The sequence below is a fragment of the Ruditapes philippinarum genome, unplaced genomic scaffold, assembly GCF_026571515.1.
Source record: "Ruditapes philippinarum isolate M1 unplaced genomic scaffold, ASM2657151v2 ctg4390_1_1_1_1, whole genome shotgun sequence".
Lineage (NCBI taxonomy): Eukaryota > Metazoa > Mollusca > Bivalvia > Venerida > Veneridae > Ruditapes > Ruditapes philippinarum.
The window spans coordinates 22,042-40,829 of record NW_026861198.1 but is presented as its reverse complement, the minus strand read 5'-3'; the positions used below and the strand labels follow the sequence as shown (position 1 = coordinate 40,829).

Sequence of the window (18,788 nt, the reverse complement as noted above, 5' to 3'; positions counted from 1 at the left end):
TATACCGTTATATGATAGATTTAATACATTACTATCAGAAATATTTGATACATTACAGATATGATCTTGACAACAATAAAGATACAATTAAAATTCAAAAATCCAAAACAATAAATAAACTTTTATATAATATCCAACTTGAAAATGATGAGAAGGTAAAAAATAAAAATGAAGAGCAATGGGAAAAAGAAATAGATATAGAATTGAATTTGAATAAGATATAAACTATACCACTACAATGTACTATAGATGTGACATTAAGAAATTTTCAGTATAAGTTTATCCATAGACTTACTGCAACAAACACTATGCTTTTCAAATATAATCTATGCAATTTAAATTTGTGTGATTTTTGCTGCAGTAGTTTAGAAACACTTCATTATCTATTTAGGGAATGTAATATTGTGCAAAATTTATGGTCAAACTTGCATTCTTTTCTCTTGTCCGTTAATCTTCATTTTTCATACAGTAAAGAAACAGTGTTTTTTGGAGAGCTTACAACCAATATAAAATAGTAAATTATATCATTATTCTAATGAAATATTACATTTTAAAAATGAAATATCAAAGAAGTAAGCCCACTACATTATTTTTAAAAACTTTTCTGTTAAGGATACAGATTGAAGAAGCAATTGCATTGTCAAATGATAAAATTAAATCGTACAAACAAAAATGGAGTAAACTATCTAACACTTTAACAAACAATACTGATGACCAAAACAGTAATATTATGTAAATTAAACCTTAAAACGTAAAAAGATAAATGAAACTGATTCACTTGTCTCTTTTTTCTCCTTTCTTTTGTATGTGTGTGTGTGTGTGTGTGTGTGTGTGTGTTGGTGTGTGTTGGTGTGTGTGTGTTAAGTGTAAGAATGATAGTTTTTTAAGTAGATTTATTCTTTTTCTTTCTTTATTTTTTGAAAGTTTGTTTTTTCATTTGTTTTCTTTGTGGAGTTTCTGTCGTATCAACCTCATGAATGTTTGGTTAATGAATGTGTTTTTAAATGAGATGGATATGTTTTATATTTAGTTACAAATGTTGTATGTAAATGAGAATGGTTGTATTTATATGTTTTTGAAATATGAAATAAATGAAAAAATACACAATAAAGGTACAATTGGTTTTAAGGTGGAACGTAAATCGTTTAAAGTCTTGCTTTAATTTGTAAAACAAATACTGCCGTTTCATTGCAAATATTAACGGAGCAGCAGACTGTGGTCATTGGAAAGTTCACTGCACTATTTTTGTAATGACATTCCATGAAATATCTAATGACATAAAACCCCGCTTATAACGATATTCAGGTAACCGTTCAATTTGTTTTGATATAGCCGGATATCGTTATATCCGAGAGGAAACTAATTCCATACAACCCAAAGAGTCGGGACCAGCCTTCGTTTAGGCGGTACAACGTTAAAATCGCTAAAGTTTTAAGTGGATTTTGTCAAAAACGACCTTATAATTCAGTATAACTTTTTAAATTCGTAACTCTTTGTATCTAGAATCGTCCAAAATCAAAATATATTCAATGTTTCGAAGTAAGCCAACTGTTCTTCCTATTGTTATTCTATATTTCGGAACTTATAAATTAAATTAACTTACTTCTAAAACGGTGATACCGATGATTTTATATGAAATTGTTAAACCTACAGAATGTGAATTAACAGTAATTATTTAACTTGGCTTACGTTAAAATCACAAATTGGCAAGCATATATGTTCAAAACTTTGATTAAAGTGTGAAAACATTAGTGTGAAAAATAGTATTCTTTAAATTATATTGTTATAAATGATTTGGTTAATAGCTGTCATTTGATTTACACTTGTGTCTGCATTACGTTTTAGGACAAATCGGCGACTGAGAGCGAAAGAAAAATATCACACCACGGAACACAACACGTTATGGACGTTATGATGTCTGTCATTTCTATTTTGTAATATTCAAAGGAAATGTCCCGGATTTTATAATACATATTACTTTTGCAAAAGGCAAATGTAATTGACAAAATAAGAAAAACACATATTAACAGCCGATTAACGGGAATTCTCAAAGCCCTCTATACATATGCAGCAAACCATTATTATAGAAAACAAATATATAAGAAAAAATATCTCTCATGTAAAGACTCAATCAAACCGAGTCTGCAATTCTTATGTAATTTTGTTGTGATTAATACTGCCGAGGGATCACTTTGTTTCCTGAATTTTCTTGAATATTATATCATTATTAAGGATTTTTATCTCAGCTTAAGCATATGATTGTAAAAGATCACAAGCATATCATTGAATATGATCACCGAAACTGAAGGCCAGAGGTGGTAACAATTGGTATATAAACAAGCATTTATAACTTAACTCCAAAACAAAATAAACAATATCCCAATGTTTTACTTCGCCCATTGACTCGGCATGGTCTCTAGGCATAATCAAACTAGTGAATGCATCATGTATACACCACAATCATTGCATGAACTCTTTTTCTTTTATATAATCTTCTAACATATGACTATATAGTCGAAATCTCCAAACTTTGGGTTTCGCAGCTCATAGGTTACCTCTTTGCAACTGATTTTTCTACCACGTGTTGTCTGTAGTCTAAAACTTCCTTTGAAGAAGGTTGTCTATTTACGTATATCTCAGTTTTAGATAAAAATATAATGATCATTTAATTATAACTTCGAATCAAAACATTCTTTACTTATTCTTGCTAACAGATATCCAAAATATTTCGTGCCATGTGCATACATATGTACAGGTTCATCGGTAGTACCTTTCCTATGAAATGAGGCAATCGAAAGAGTTTATGAAATGATTAAGACGTCGGGAATGGTCATAGTCATTACAAATTGCAGAATATTTATGAAGCAAGTGATAGCTAATGTACATTAGATTCTCTCTCATGAACAGAATCTGCTTAAACTGGTGCTAGGGTCGTGGCGGTAGTTTGCAGTAAACAGATCCGTCCATAAACAAGCTCAATCGAGCCGAGCCTGCAACATTTTCAATTATGTTGTGTAGGACTTTCTTTAAGGATACTTGCTTTCTCTATTTCATTGAAACCGAGTCTGTAATTGTTATGCGTTTACTTAGTTTTCATCGCTCTCATGTCCTCTTTCTATATTATCTCTTTGCATAGAATAAACTAAACATACAGGTTAAACATTTCGAAAATTGTATATTATCATATAAATAAGAAAATAAGAAAGCTGCATATTATTTTAATGCTGACAAATGGATTGATAAGTGGCGTGTCATCAAGAAACAATCGCTGCTTGTACTATTAATATTCTAATGTCATTGGCAGGTAAAGTGGCAAAATAAGAATATAAAAAAATAACAGTTTATGACATAAATGACTCTGGGCATTAGAATAAATACTAGGACACAATGTTCTGTACAGAATGTCTTGAACTCTGGACGTTTTGGCTAGACCAACGAGTTATTTCGTTACGAATTGTAGACTATATGAGCATAAGAAAACAAACAACCATGACAAAACAATATAAATTAAAAAAAAATCTCTTGTTACAGCACTAAATATATCATTCTGTCTTCTAGCTGTTTAAATGCCTTTTCTGCATGCGCTTCGAATAAAAAATGATTATCAAGGCAACGGCGACGTTCATAGAACACAGCGAGTCACATATCTACCGGTTATGAACCAAGCGTAGAACGCAGCACAAGGGGATAGGAGAGGATTTCACAATTGTATCTTATTTCAGTTAATCCTTGTTGATGCTGTTTATTTTGAATAATTATGAAATTTCATATATTATATTTTTTCCAGCAGTGATATTTATGATATGCTGAATAATATAATTTTCTACAGGGCGAAAACAAAAGCAATCAATTCAATTTTACCGAAATAAAAAGTCCATTGTTTTTAAATGACTAAAAACAACAAAGACAACGCAAACCTTGTCAAAACAGTCAAAACAATTTAATTCTATCCAGTTACCTCTCTGGCGTGGGTTCGATCCCCGGGAGATGCTTTGGTAGTTTAGCGCGGAGGAAGGTAGTCTGGTACTGGTATAACTCTCCAGGAACGATGGTTAGGAAACTACCCACCTATATGACTGAAATACTGTTGGGAAAAGGCGTAAAATTAAACAAACAAACAAACATTTAATTCTAAGTTCTTACTTTAAGTTGAATATGATAAACAAGATCATCAAGGAAAGGCGGCGTTCAATGAACACAGCCCCCACCCGACCCAGCAACAAAAGTCAGCGGCAAGGAGTCCAGGAGGAGTCAAGTTGAAAACTTGTGTTTTCAAATGATTAATACTTTATAACAATAATTATTAAGATATTGAAATGAAACGCAAAACAGCGACAACTAAATTCTTTTTATTTGTTTGACTTTCTCAGTTTATGTTTCTACACTAAACATTCTCTCACTGATGTATGTTCTAGCCACGCAAGCACACTAAGATAATTTTATGTGAGAAGGCTATATAGCTACCTTACGGAACATCCGTGGTTCTACTTAGGTGCCCGTTTGTATCTGAAAAAAAATACACCGAAAGGCACCTAAGGTCTTCTTCCATCAGTAAAGCTTTGAAGCCAACATATAACATATAACGTTTTGGTGCAACGTAAAACCCAACGAAAAGAATTATTAACTGTTACACGGAGGGGCTGGTGGTCGCGCTCTACTTTATACCCTGTTCTTCCTTTTTTGTTCCGGGTCCCCCTGGGCTCCTTGCCGCTGATGCTCGCTGGGGTCGCGTTCATTGAACGCCACCTTTCAGTACGACCTCTTTAATAATCAAAAACAAATTTGACAAGAGCTGGTACAGATCATTTCAAAAGAAAAGAATAGAAACTGCTAGAAAATGGCTTATTCTTTTTATTAAGCATAAATATATTTGCATAAGACAATACAAAGAGTTAAAACTCTCACACCATTTACAGATCTCAAACATTTCTTATCAACTTGTGTATAAAGATTTCTAAGAAGGAAGGTAGTTTGTTAGTAATTATGATAATGTATAAAAAAGAAGACAACTTTCACATTCAGCCATGAAGACAACTTTCACAATTATCATCTTCAAACAAACTGGAGCCGATAAATAATTTGGGGTAGAAATATTACTGCGGTATACCGTACCCCAGATATTGTTTGATATTATGAGGATTTTCATCCTATTTCGCTACTTTGAACGAGGATAGAATGTAAGTTAAGTGATGATATTTAATCATTTTGAATTGGTTTGAACATCTGCGGATGTTTTTAAATTCAAAATTTCACCATGTTGAATTCTGCTTAAGCCATGCTAGGGGGCGTGGACGGTAACTTGCACTTTCCAGTACCGTCCATGAACAGGCTCAATCAAACCGAGCCTGCAACATTTTCAATTTTGTCGTGTTTGGCTTTCTTTAGGGATTCTGTAATTCTCTATTTTATTGATATGAATTTTATAGAAAAACAATTTCTTCGATAATTTTCAAGTTATTGAAAACCCAAAAATGTCGAGAAATATCTTTGAAATGTAATTAGGAGGTAAAATTCGTCTCTTTGCTCATGTGATAAATGGGCTCGGATCATACAAATTTGATGTTTCTGTGCATATACTTCCTTAAAACTTCCTTGAATGATGATGTTTATGTTGTAACTGATCAATCAACAATAGAACCCCAGATGACATTTTGAGAATAAACACACATGTCAGTGTTCCGAGTATTGCGTTGGAGTTGCCCGCCTTTTGAGGCCTCAAATAGTGTAAACATGCGCTATATAGGCCCCAAACATATTTTTTTCGTTTGAGAAATGGTGTTCAAAAGAGTGATCACTTTTTCGGCGCCACCCCACCCATTAAAAATTTATATCAAGAGGGGGTGCGGCAGGGGGATGTGCCCTTCTGTTTGGGGTTTTTAAGTGGGGCCGAGAATTTTGGTACTTGTGGGGGAGGCTTAAATGGCCTCAGGTCGATTTATGGGTACCGTGTAATCAACGCCGAAAACCTTAGACTTTATTTCAATCAATTGAGAAGTTGCTGCAACTTGAAGTCAGTTTTGATGAGGAAAAACAACGAAAAATAGAGATTTTTGGCAATTTTGAGACGTCCCCCGTTGCCATGGTAACTGGAAATTTAAAATTGAGCATGCTTTTCCACAGGCTATTGTCCAGACATTAGTGCCTAGTTTGATCAGTATTGAAGCAGCATTTTTTTATAGTTTCATAGCAGTTTAAACTTGTAACAAGAGGCTTTATTCAATTAAAACAGCCATTTTTCGCAATGCTCTTAAGACGATACCGGCATGCTTGGACGGCATAAGCACTAAGGCCAATATTTTACTAAGTATGTCGACATGTTTCTTAAGACAAACTTGCCCTGTAAAAACCTATTATTTATGTCATCTAAATATGTTTTGTTATTCTTCTTCTTTTCAGAGATTGGTCACCTTGATCACAGTTTCTTGAGAGATGAATTAAAAGATCTTTATCATCAATTTTGATGGTTCTACCCTGCTCCCGACCTGCTTCCGACCCTGCACACATTTAATTTGCTCCATAGTGTGATTTTTCAATCAAATGGGAAATTAAATCTCTTGATTGCCAGTAGGAAAAGAACAGGTATAACACTGAAAATGCATTGTTAAATCTGAAATATTTGAATAAATGTCATATAAACAGTACATTATCAGCAAAATGAAATGGAATCGATAAACAGACGTGAAATTTAGACAAAAATATCCATTTTCCATACTAATGTGCTCATTCTGTTTTGTAATGCACTGTACACTAAAGTTGGGCTATTTTGCAAAACTCAGTACACTTTAAATCAATACTAGGTATACTTTCTTGTATCTTTTTTTGCCTGTATCTTTTTGTACTTTCACACTTTTTGCCTGAAATTTGGACAAAGCAAACTTGCATTTTGAGTAAAAAAAATTGCTCGGTTCATTTTTTATATATTGGTAATATAATAATTTCTAACGATTCAACAGTTTCGCGGTCAGTATTTTCTAGTGAGCAGCGGATGGTTTAGGGGTAGTTTAATCAATTTTACAAACACCTGTAATACTGTTACGCGTTTTAGAGCTACAACAATATCTCAAGATATATAATACCCGTTTAGATAAATGAAATAGCCATTAGTTTGGAAAATGTCGTCGCTGACTTTATCTTCGTTCCCCGTTCAAAGTCGCGAAATGGGATGAAAATATCCGGGGTACGGTATACCGCATTGAATATGAGTAAAGTTCATAAAAATGTCATTTAAAGTACAATGATAAAACAATTTGCTCAAAGTTAAAAGTGCGTTATAAATACATTGATGAATGCTACATAAATAATATGTCTAAATAACATTTTTTTATAAAATCTGTGCTTGTATTTATAAATTATTCTTTACACATTCAGCTATTAATAAACCCGGTAACTAGAAATAGTATCACAGTTTATGGAGCCCGCTGCTGTTATATTACACCACTATGACACCGAAACATATACTATTACTATTTCAATATTCGTATCGTAATATGTGTTTAATTATTAAACAGAACACCGTTGAAGGACGGCCATCTGTAAGAATCAGCTACTAAGGCGCTGTTAATTGTACTTTTTACGTACACGCGTTCACCAACAACCAATTTTACCGGAGCCATGACCGCGCTACAGGTTGTTCCACTTCTTCCATATTCAACTGTACTTGCAACTGTAGTATTTCCATGAACAATAGCTGCGACCATATATTTTGCTAGTGCATTACATATGTGAACGCTGAAATAGTACAGACCAGCCACAGGTGCTGTGAACATTCCAGATGTTTTGTCATATCCACCACCTTCGTTAAGTAAAACGTCAGGGAAAACAATAGTTTGACCGCTGTTATAGTTTTTACTGGACATTGTGTATGCATTAAACGCTATTATCTGTGTTTTTGTGAAATTACCTGAAGCAAAATATTAAGAAATTGATTTTATAATCAATGTTAATGATTCTTGGTTTTGATATTATGTTTAAACTTTGTTAAACCTGTGATAAATATTTGTAAACGCAACGGAAAAGAATTCTTATTAAAATGTATAAAGATTGAAAATGTTGAGAAAATTGCCAGCTTGAACTTTCAATAAGAAACGTTTCATTCTCTTGAACTTGGATGTAATATATTTATACTTTGCTTTAAAATGATTCAATGTTACCGCCTTTTTAGTCCAGTTTGATAATGATTCATTAAACTACCTTTTTCTACAATTTGTATTTATTATAGAAAGTGAATCTAGATCTAGAATAATGATCTGTTCATCATTTATCCATTTAACATTAGCTGTTGATCAATATATAAGCAGAAATGAATGTAAAGTACAATATTGGTCTACTTACCAGCAAGCTTTTCAAGCTGAGTCGCTTTGTCATTGAGATCCTCACGGATCTTCTCGTAGTCATCAAGCATTTGGCCAATCTGTTGTTTTTGATTCAAAAACTCTCGTTTCATTTCCTCCTTCCGATGTGCCATTATAGACAGCATGTTCTCTTCAAAGGTTTCCTTTTCTTTATCCAACTGATTCATTTTAGCTTCCATTCTGACCATTGTCTCTAACATTTGTTTGTCATATTTGAATTTTGAACATGCCGGCTCTATATCGGGTTCACTTGCTGTTGAGTAGCACACTACAGTAAGAAACATAATAGCTTTAACTGAATTGTAACAAGCCATCATTCTCTAAGGTAGTAAGTACCGCTGAATTATGAATAACGAAAATGTATACAGAACCTTTATACTTATCAACAGGACGTAAAATAATCATATATACCCGATAACAACGACGACGTTCATGTTCATGGACCTTTTTGTTGCTGTTGCGTGATTTGCAAATTTTTTTATGTATCTGAAAATCTTTCAAAATATTTAAACAAAAACGCTCTTAAAAAAACATCCGTTGTTGAAAGAGATACTTATATACAACAAACTACTATGATCAGTCAGTTTTTTTAGCGTGACATATTTAAACATATCTGAAGGCATATACAGACATTGAAAATACTGATTTTGCAAACACAATACATCCCTAATTTCAGTCTAACATGTTTCTGATACGCAAAAATGAGAGATGTTGGAATAGGAAAAATATGAAATGAATTTGAAAAAATAAACAGAATTGGAATAGCTAATGCTGCGTCTAATGCTTGTTTGTATTTGATTGGCTCGTTTTGTGCGTTCTGAATTCTTGTTTAACTTGATGATCATATGTTATATAAAAAAGACAAAACATTTACTGTTTTTGTTCTGATAGTAGCAATACCAAGTGTTCAACATAACATGCGAAATACTCATTGTTCATTAAACGCCGACAAAACAGAAGTTACTTTCTTACTTTAACATTGTCAAACAATCATGATTCGGATTAGCGTAATCCAGCTTATGAGGTAAAATAAGCTCCGATCATTTTCCCGCCCATTACGTCATCGCAAATAAACATATTTAACCTCTCATTTTCGGTATTTTCCGTCAGCGACAAGAAGGAAACAAGAACATGCACCGGTGTAGTTTCCATTTACCACACCCAAACATAATTCGCTTGCGCGATTACCATTCATCAGATTTATCCATTTTTATCAGACAGACAGCAAGTTTGATAACAGCTATTGACAGCATGCATACACATATTTTAGAACTGTTATTGATAAGGTTCAATGAATAAATGAAGCATTAACCTACGTCAACTTACATATATTTAATAATTAAAGGCTAACTGTGATCACATGGCTCAAAATATATCCCAATGGAGGTAAACAGAGATGCTAGGATACACTGCATATTTATTTCAACATTAAAATGGGACACATTCACTCGTTTCTAGTTGTACAACGGAATTATCGACAGTAAACATTGAATAGTTCCGTTGTTATTTATTTGGTTAAAAATGTGGGTTTTCCTTCAACCCAATATAGAAAGAAGTGCTCAGTTCCCTTTATTAGTGTTGCCAAAAGTGACTCCTGGTATCGCATTCTAGTACTGTTTGCTGAAAGTAAAAGGCATGCGTTCGAATACGACCATTATAACATAACGTTTGAACGCACACACATCCTATTGATGTCACAAATGTGGTTTGTGTCCTTATATATGGGAAGCATTCCCTTATGTTAATTCATTAATTGTTACATTATAATCTTAACCAATTTTGCATTACGTATATCCTGTAGTTAGAATCGTTTAAACAAAATCAGAGGATAGTAAAAGTCAACTGTAATGCAGTTGATGTATGGGAAATTTATAACAGTTTTATATAATTTGAGATACTTTTGTACCAGCAACAGTTACCTCTCATTATTATACTCCGCCTATTAATTGTCGTCTATTTCCGTGATATTTCCATATATGGATGTTTCAAAATCGTTTACAAATGTTAATCGCGTTACAATGTAAAAGGAAATTGTGGTATTGTCAACCTGAGAGTGTCAACTGATGTAGTTACATTCTCAACGTCATTATGTACAGCATCAGACATGTTGTGTACATTCAATCGGTTACATAACTACATGTCGCAAATTTGAAGTTACACATGTCTAAATACAGTTTGCAATGTGTCTAAGTTGCATTTTTACAGCTTCCATTTTATCAAATCGAGATAATCAAATGCTCTATACCAGTGCGATATTTAACTCTCGGATCGACAATTAGATTTAACTTATGTGTTTATATAAGTAGAACCGAAGTATGCATCGTCAAGTTTTAAAGGCTGGATTTTTGACAAAGAATAGCCTCAATATAAGTATAGTTTATTGTAAAGCGATATTGCCAAAAAGAACATTTTAATTCAGTATAACTTTTTAATTTCTGGATTTTTTTAACATCTAATATAATCTGAATCCGAATATCTTTAAGGTCTCGAAGTTCTGCAACTGTTACCACTGATTCTTTTGAATTCCGTAACATCTGAATTCTAACCCCAAACAATAATCTAATACAATTTGTGATGTGCCAATTAAATTTACTATTTTTAACGGTAGCTACAAAAGGGTGATACGGATGATTATATATCATAGTAATAAAACTTAATATACTTAAGGCTGCATAGTATTTAGATAACGGCAAATGGGTTGCAGGTAAAGTGTCAATGTATAATTATAAAAACATATGGAATTTAGACTGTATAATCATGACAAAACAAACAAAAATAACAATAATATAACATATAAAAACGAATCTATTATTACAGCAATAAATATATCATTCTATCCTCTTGTTGTTTAAATGACTTTTGTACATGCGCGTCCATTTCTTCGTTTTTAATAAAATAAAGGATTATCAAGGACGACGTTCATAGAATGAAGCACCAACACAAACCGAGACACAGAACGAAACATTGTACGCAGCAGAAGGAGAAAGGAGGGGATTTTACATTTGTTTCGTCTTTAAATTTGTTGGTGTTGTTTTTTTTAATTGTAATTAGATTTTAGACTTTTTCATATATATTTTTTCAGGCAGTGATATTTATGACAAACTGAATAAAATAATATTGTAAAGGGCGCAAGTAAAAGCAATCAATCCAATTTTACCGAAATAAGGACTGCTTTTACTCTATGGTTTCAAAATTACAAGTTATAGCTTAACATCATTTATTGTTTGTTTCAGTTTAATGTTCTTCTCATTTTATATTCTACATTAAACGCATTCTCTCAAAGTTGTAGGTTCGAGCCGCGCAAGCATGTTGGGATGTGAGATCTTCCTCCATCAGTAAAGCTTGAAAGTCGCAATATGTCATATACTATGTTGGTGTGACCTAAAACTCAACAAGAAACATTATTTTTTACATAAAAGGGGACTGGTGGTCCGTGCTCTTCTTTATGCCCTGTCCTGCTTTTTGTTCCGGGTCCTCCTTGGTTCCTTACCGCTAGTCCTTGCTGGGTCGTGTAGGTATTGCATTCATTCCGCCTTTCCTTGTAAATCGTGTTTTATAAAATCATGTAATTCAAAGTGTATCTGGTTTACAAACATTTATCTTTCTTCCTGTTCAATAATATTCAAATTGAATGTTTATTGATAAATTATTGTGATTGTTTGCATGCACATTGTTTTCGATCGATGAAAGCAACAGAAGAAGAAGAATACTCTAAAATAAATAATCATTTTGTCGCCCTACATATTGAATGCTGTGCTAGCATTATTTTTTTTTTTTTTTGCAATTTGCAGCTGTGTTTACAATTGTTGATTTTAAACATTGTTGAATCGGACTGATTATGTTGGACGAGTACACAGAGGTCATAGGTTTACTAGCCGATGCGCAAGCCTAGTCTGATTGTAGAGCTGCAGCTTTGTAAAGACACCACAACACTTGACATAACTTTATAACTTCAATTACAAAAAAAGATCTGATATAAATTTTAAACTTTCAGAAATTAATGAAAATGCGGATAGATTGGATTCGATATGGATCTGAAACGATTCTTTTGACCGCAGTAAGGCTATATGGGATTGGTTTTACAGTCGTCACACAAATACGGGCATGAAAAAAGTTAAGGATTATGTCTAACACTAAATGTAACAAGAATGTGAATGTTTCTTGTCTTGTTTTCAATTTATAACTCACGAGAAACACACATTGATAGGCATGCACAATTATTGAGTGTATTCCTTTAGAATCTGATGCATGTTCGTTTCTCAGGCGGTACCATTGATTCAGTATAATATAAAAAATACACGTATATGTTTCGTTGTCATTTTGTTCTTTTTATATTTATTAAGTTAACATGATTTATTATGAAACGTGACAAACGTATTATTATGTTATTTTATAGTCACGGCAAACGAAAATTTAATCATTACAATTACTCTATCATTATAACATCGTTGTCTTTTCTTATTTTAATTGCCGATTCGATGCAGACTAATATTAACGAAACAAATTAAATGATTTAGCACTAATGATTATAACCTTGCGTAAAACACAGTTTTTCATATTTTACAAAATCTGAGACTTTTGTCCTCGGTTTTAATGCTCCTCGTCAATGATTGTAGCATGATTGTAGCTTGTTTATAATCCGATAGAAACCGGCGCTTATTCGTACAGATGCAAGAGAACACAGATGTCGACTTGTTCAGCAACGTGGAATGAATAGATTAACTTATATCAGTGCACTAGAAAAAATGTTATTACTGTTAAGAAAGAAGACACGCTTTTGGCTTCGGAAAAGACAATAACTGCTAAAAATGGCTTATTCTTTTTTTTTAAGCATAAATATATGAGACAATACAAAGTGTTTAAATCCTCACACCATTGTAACTGCAAAGTCTGTATTCTTAGCACATTCTTGAAATCAAAAAACTACATCAATTATCCCTCAGGACCAGAAGAGTGAAAAAACACTGAACAAAACCATGTTGCAACATTTAAGATATCTCTTACATTGCTTTACAACTGGTGTGTTAAGATTTTTAATGAGGAAGTAATTTGTTAGTAATTATGATTATGTATAAAATGTGGACAACTTTCATAAGAAGACAACTTTGAATCATCATCTTTAAACAGACTATAGCAATAAATTAAAATAACACTAAATTTCATAAAAATAGCAAAAGTACAGTGATCAACATTTTATCTCAAAGTGTAAAGTGCCATAAAATCACATATACAGATCTTACAGATATAATATGTCTAAATGATTTTTTTGTTTAACTCGTGCCTGTATTTCTAAATTAATCTTTACATATTCAGCTATTTAAATAGATATCGGCAAAAGAAATAGAGAAAATAAGAATCCCTAGCGAAAGTCAAAAACGAAAAAAAAATGTTGCAGGCTCGATATGATTGAACCTGTTCTTGGACGGTACTGAAGGCAAACGATCATCGGTAAGTAACTAGAAATAGAATCAGATCGCATATAAGGGAGCACGCTGCTGTTATCTAACAACACTATGAAACAAACATATACACTGTTAATATTTGAATATCCGTATGAATGAAATAATATCGTCAATAGTCCAGTATTTGCGTATTTGTTTAAATATTCAAACGAACACCGCTGAAGGACGGCCATCTGAAATTTGAATAACCTATCAAGGCGCTGTTATGTGTTTATTTTAGGTACACTCCATGAACAATAGCTGCAACCACATATTTTACTTTTTCATGACAAATGTAAACGCTAAAATAGTACACACCAGCCACAGGTGCTGTGAACATTCCAGTAATTTTGTCATATACACCACCTTCGTTGAGAAAAACATCTGGGAAGACGAAAGTTTGGCCGTTGGCATAGTTTCTGATGGACCTTATATATGCATTAAACACTATTTTCGGTGTTGTGGTAAAATTACCTGAAGCAAAAATATTACGAAATGATTTTAAACTCAATGTCAGGGATTCTTGGTTTCAGATTTTTGTTAAAATAAACTCGTGATAAATAATTGTAAACGAAACTGAGAAGAGAATACCAGTTTGATAACAATTCATTTAGCTACTTATTTCTACAAATGCCTCTAAATACTTTATATTCAGACTAGATAAACTTCAGTTTGTTGTGCAATTGTCAATACTTTATTATAGAAAGAATCACTCTTCGTCAAGCTTGATCTACAGAAAGAGTTTTTTGTATTGAAACCATGAAGCTAAATTTTAGTTTATTGGTTACGGTCAACAGTTATTATTATAGAAACAATCACTCTAAACAAAGAATGAGACTAGTAAATAAAATAGTTGATGCTATATCTCTCCGTCATTTATTCAATTAACATTAGCCTTTGTTCGGTCTGTAGAAATACATGCAAACTGCAATATTGTTCTACTAAACAGCAAGCTTTTCCAGTTGAGCCGTTTTTTATTGAGTTCATTACGGATCTTCTCGAAGTCATCATGCATGTTGCCAATCTGTTTATTGTGTTTGAAAACTCTTGTTTCATTTCCACCTTCCGACGTTCCGTCACAGACAACAAGTTCTTTTCAAAATCTTTCTTTTCTTTATTCCACTGATTCATTTTAGCTTCCATTCTTACCATTGTCTCTAACATTTGTTTGTCATATTTGAATTTTGAACATTCCGGCTCTATATCAGGTTTACTTGCTGTTGAGTAGCAGACTGCGGTAAGAAACACAATTACTTGAAATGAATAGTAGCCAGCCATCCTTCTCTAATGTTGCAAATACCAGTTAATTATGAATAAAGGAATCGGGAATACAAACGTTTTATACTTTAAAACAGGAGATAATGAACGGCGCCTTCCCGTGTTTATATTGATTTCCTTAAATAGTTGTAGGCACAAATCGGCGACGTCATGTATAAAAGAAATGAACCACAACACGGAACACTACAACGTTCAAGATATGTCCTTCTTGTAATATGTTTATTTTCTAATAGACAGTTCCCAATTGTAATGGTATTACATCCCTTGCAAAAATGGCAGCCATTTTTTTGGGTCAATATTCTTTATAAAATAATTAACAAAAAATTAAAAACTCCTTATAAGCAGTCTATTAACGTGAATTCTTATACTCTTCGTTACAAATGCAGCAAATATCTTTATAGCACCAATATATAAAATACTTTTATCATTTTTTTCATGAAGATGATATAATCATAGTTTTTATCTTATCTTAATAATATGATGTATAAAGAATCATAAAGAAGATAAACTACCACATACATTTCCATTTCGGCATTAGCACAATAAAATGCTTATTTACGTTTGCTGCGTAAAAAATGATACATATAAGATATATATTTTGCCAAAGGGGCATGGGTTATACTTTTGCAGTTCTCTTATTATTTTTGAGATAGTGCTTGATATCCTGATCCGTTTATAAACTAAATATTCATAACAAATCAAATATTAAGATTATATATTTATTCATGTTTTTTAATTGACAGAATTGTTTTAAGTTTTAGTTTAACAAAGATAACAAGGCCCAAAACACATGAATCAGTTTTTGCTACAATATTCGTCATTTTCATTTCACACGCAGTCTACATACAATCAAACATATTTGGAATAAAGAAGTACAATGCTCATTATACAAGTTACAACACTTTCAAAATTAACTTAAATGAGACAGTGTTATGTGATAAATACAATATGAGACGTTTCTTTTTTATTTTCAAAGCGTTTAATGTCATATTGTTGTGAAGAACCAACACATTGAATATGTTTCTTTTTTGTGAGGAGACGAAATGCCCTAGACATGAAGAAGAACACCAGCAAATGATGGCCATCTGTATATAGTGTTTTCTTTGAGGTTACCTGAATGATAGACATACTGGATTGACACTTTCTCACCAATCTTCATCATAGCTGGAGCGCTAACGGAACTACAAATTTCGTCTTCTGTTGATGTAGCGACTGCAGTTACTTCATGGATAATAGAGATTATCATGTATCCTTTATCATAATTACAGATGTGGGCACTGAAGAAGTAAAGACCGGCTACAGGTGCTGTAAAGATTCCAGTTGATTTGTCATATCCGTCGCCAATATCTAACAAAACGTTTGGAAACTTGACCGGTGAGTTAATATCATAGCTTCTACTTGAGATTGTGTATGCATTGAATGCAATCTTTGGTGTGGTGATGACAGAACCTACAAAAACGTACATTTTCTATCATCCTTGTAATAAATCAACATAAAAAACAGATACTGAGTAACATGGATAAGTATGTACACATATGATAACAAAAGACTCCTGGTAATAAGTAGGAATCTTGAGGTATGCAACATTAAGATCTTAATTGATATTAACAAATGTTTGTTTTGCATTATAATTTTCAAAATGTGATGTATGTAATCCTTTAATTTGTGTAGTTGCTTAATAATATATCAAGAAAGAAGTGAAGACAATTGTTTACAAAGATTTATATTGCTAAGATTTTGTACTGACTTACACAGGTTAATGACAAAAATTTATTTATTTTATGGTTGATTTAATTCGACGATGACAAATTATCATCGTTACCAATTTAAAAGATGTCATCTATTTTTCAAATCAGTGGACAACAAAAGCAAGATCAATAACGAAAGGCGGCGTTCAATGAACGCAACCCCCACAGGATCCAGCAACAAGAACCAGCGGCAAGGAGCCCAGATGGACCCCAAACAAATTCATGACCGGGCGGAAGGCAGAGCTAGGACACCCTAATCATTAAAATGATAAACAATTTGTTACTGACAAAGAACTCAAAGAAAACAAATAAATGATTGAAAAATGGCCCACAAAGTTAAAGGTCACAGGGATAGGGTACAGGAGACCCGGGAAAGGGGAGATAAAGAAATAAAACTAGGGGCAAAAGGAAGGATACTTACCGTAGACGAGGAAACAACAAGGGACACAAGCAAAAGTGTCACCAAAACAGTATGAAACAACAAAGACATATATCTGAGGAACACAGAGGGGCACTGCCTTTGAACGGTCAGCAGCATGAATACTGCTGGGGAGTTAAGACCGGTTAATGTTGCACCAAACCTCACTCTTAGCCCCACCATGTTGTTATAAACGAGACAATGTAAATAAAATGAATCCCTGTCAAGTGAAATTCTAACAGCTGTTTTGGTTACAAAAGGTTAAATAAGTAAAACACCAAAATGATCATGTCATTCTAAGTTTGCGACGACGCAGTAATGATGTACACATCAGTTTAAGACCGCTGCCTCTTTTGTTAAAAGAAAAAGAAAAAACAAAGAACATCAAGCCTGCAGAAAATGAACTCATTCTGCATTTTAAAGATATGTAAGATCTTAAGTTTATCATCTTACCAGTAATATTTTCAAGTTGTAATGTCCAAATTTGTCGGTCGCCACTGATGCCTTTGAAGTCTTCAAATATGTTTTCCAGCTTTTCATCTTGTTTTAAAAACTTCTCTTGCATTTCCCGTCTACGATGTTCCAATATAGCAAGCACATTCTCCTCGAAGAATTTTCTTTCTTTATCCCACTGATCCATTTTTGCTTCCATTCTTAAAATTGTCTCTAGCATTTGTTTGTCATTCTTAAATTTAGAAAATATTGGCTCGTCGTCAATCGCTTGTGAGAAGCATAAAACGCTAACAAACACAATTGCTGACAATGAGAAATATTCAAACATTATTGCTACTGTGATAGTTATGACTGACTCTATGAATAAAGAACTGATATAGATGCTTTATACGTTAAAACAGGACGTTATATAAGTATGCTCCACCTATCACGATATCAAGTCCACTTTTTGGGGGGTTTTTTGTTGCGTGATATGCATTAAGACGTGGGAACGTCCGATACCATCACTAAAGCTCCTTTTATATTTCCAAATTACTGTCGGAATAGAATAGAATATACATGTTTATAAAAGAATGCAATCTTTTTGAAAATAGCATTGACAATAGCATCTTTTTGTATGAAGTATGGTCTACCTGTGTGATGTAATGGGCAAACTTACTTTATACAACCATATCACGTTTCGATTATGAAGGTTTTATTTTGTATTGTATACTTAAAAAAGTTCTGTAAAATTACCAATTACGGCTTCAAAACGCAATTAATGTATCGCTTGTGAAAGTTTGAAGAATTCTCAGACAGTATACGTCAGTATAAACTTCTACTCTATGAAAGCCTTTCAATATTTATGCACAACAGATAGTTTATCGCAGTTTTTATGAATGAAATAACAATACAATATTTACGAGAAATCAGCAATTTAAACGTCCTTAAAACATCAATAAACAATTATTTCGATAAACAAAAATGTATTGTTAAATTGCCTAAATAAGAAGATATTTTAATTTTACATAAAACTATAAAATTAACTATTCATGTTGAATATTCTTTGCATATTGTTTGCATTGTTTCATTTCTCTTAATCTTAAGATTATGACTTAAA

The 18,788-nt window shown here is 32.7% G+C and overlaps 2 protein-coding genes across 2 annotated transcripts; both read right to left on the bottom strand.

Annotated features, from left to right (window-relative positions):
* Window positions 1–7,493: 7,493 nt before the first annotated feature.
* On the bottom strand, window positions 7,494–15,070 carry LOC132714838 (uncharacterized). The gene is made up of 4 exons (XM_060697754.1): window positions 14,719–15,070; window positions 14,111–14,266; window positions 8,332–8,619; window positions 7,494–7,900 (listed from the first exon to the last, which is right to left on the bottom strand). The coding sequence occupies exons 1-4, from the start codon at window positions 15,068–15,070 to the stop codon at window positions 7,494–7,496; spliced, it is 1,203 nt and encodes a 400-aa protein (XP_060553737.1).
* A 516-nt stretch (window positions 15,071–15,586) lies between these two features.
* On the bottom strand, window positions 15,587–18,045 carry LOC132714835 (uncharacterized). The gene is made up of 2 exons (XM_060697752.1): window positions 17,690–18,045; window positions 15,587–16,519 (listed from the first exon to the last, which is right to left on the bottom strand). Exons 1-2 carry the CDS (start codon window positions 18,015–18,017, stop codon window positions 16,119–16,121), a joined length of 729 nt encoding a protein of 242 aa, XP_060553735.1. The 5' UTR covers window positions 18,018–18,045; the 3' UTR covers window positions 15,587–16,118.
* Between the last annotated feature and the right edge of the window lie 743 nt (window positions 18,046–18,788).

Coding starts and splice junctions, on each gene's coding strand:
- LOC132714838 (XM_060697754.1), bottom strand. CDS start 15,070: ATGGCTGGCTACTATTCATTTCAAGTAATTGTGTTTCTTACCGCAGTC. Junction 14,267..14,718: donor TTTAGTAGAACAATATTGCA/GTTTGCATGTAT, acceptor TTTTTGCTTCAG/GTAATTTTACCACAACACCG. Junction 8,620..14,110: donor GTTCACAGCACCTGTGGCTG/GTGTGTACTATT, acceptor TTCTTACTGTAG/TGTGCTACTCAACAGCAAGT.
- LOC132714835 (XM_060697752.1), bottom strand. CDS start 18,017: ATGTTTGAATATTTCTCATTGTCAGCAATTGTGTTTGTTAGCGTTTTA. Junction 16,520..17,689: donor ACAACTTGAAAATATTACTG/GTAAGATGATAA, acceptor ACGTTTTTGTAG/GTTCTGTCATCACCACACCA.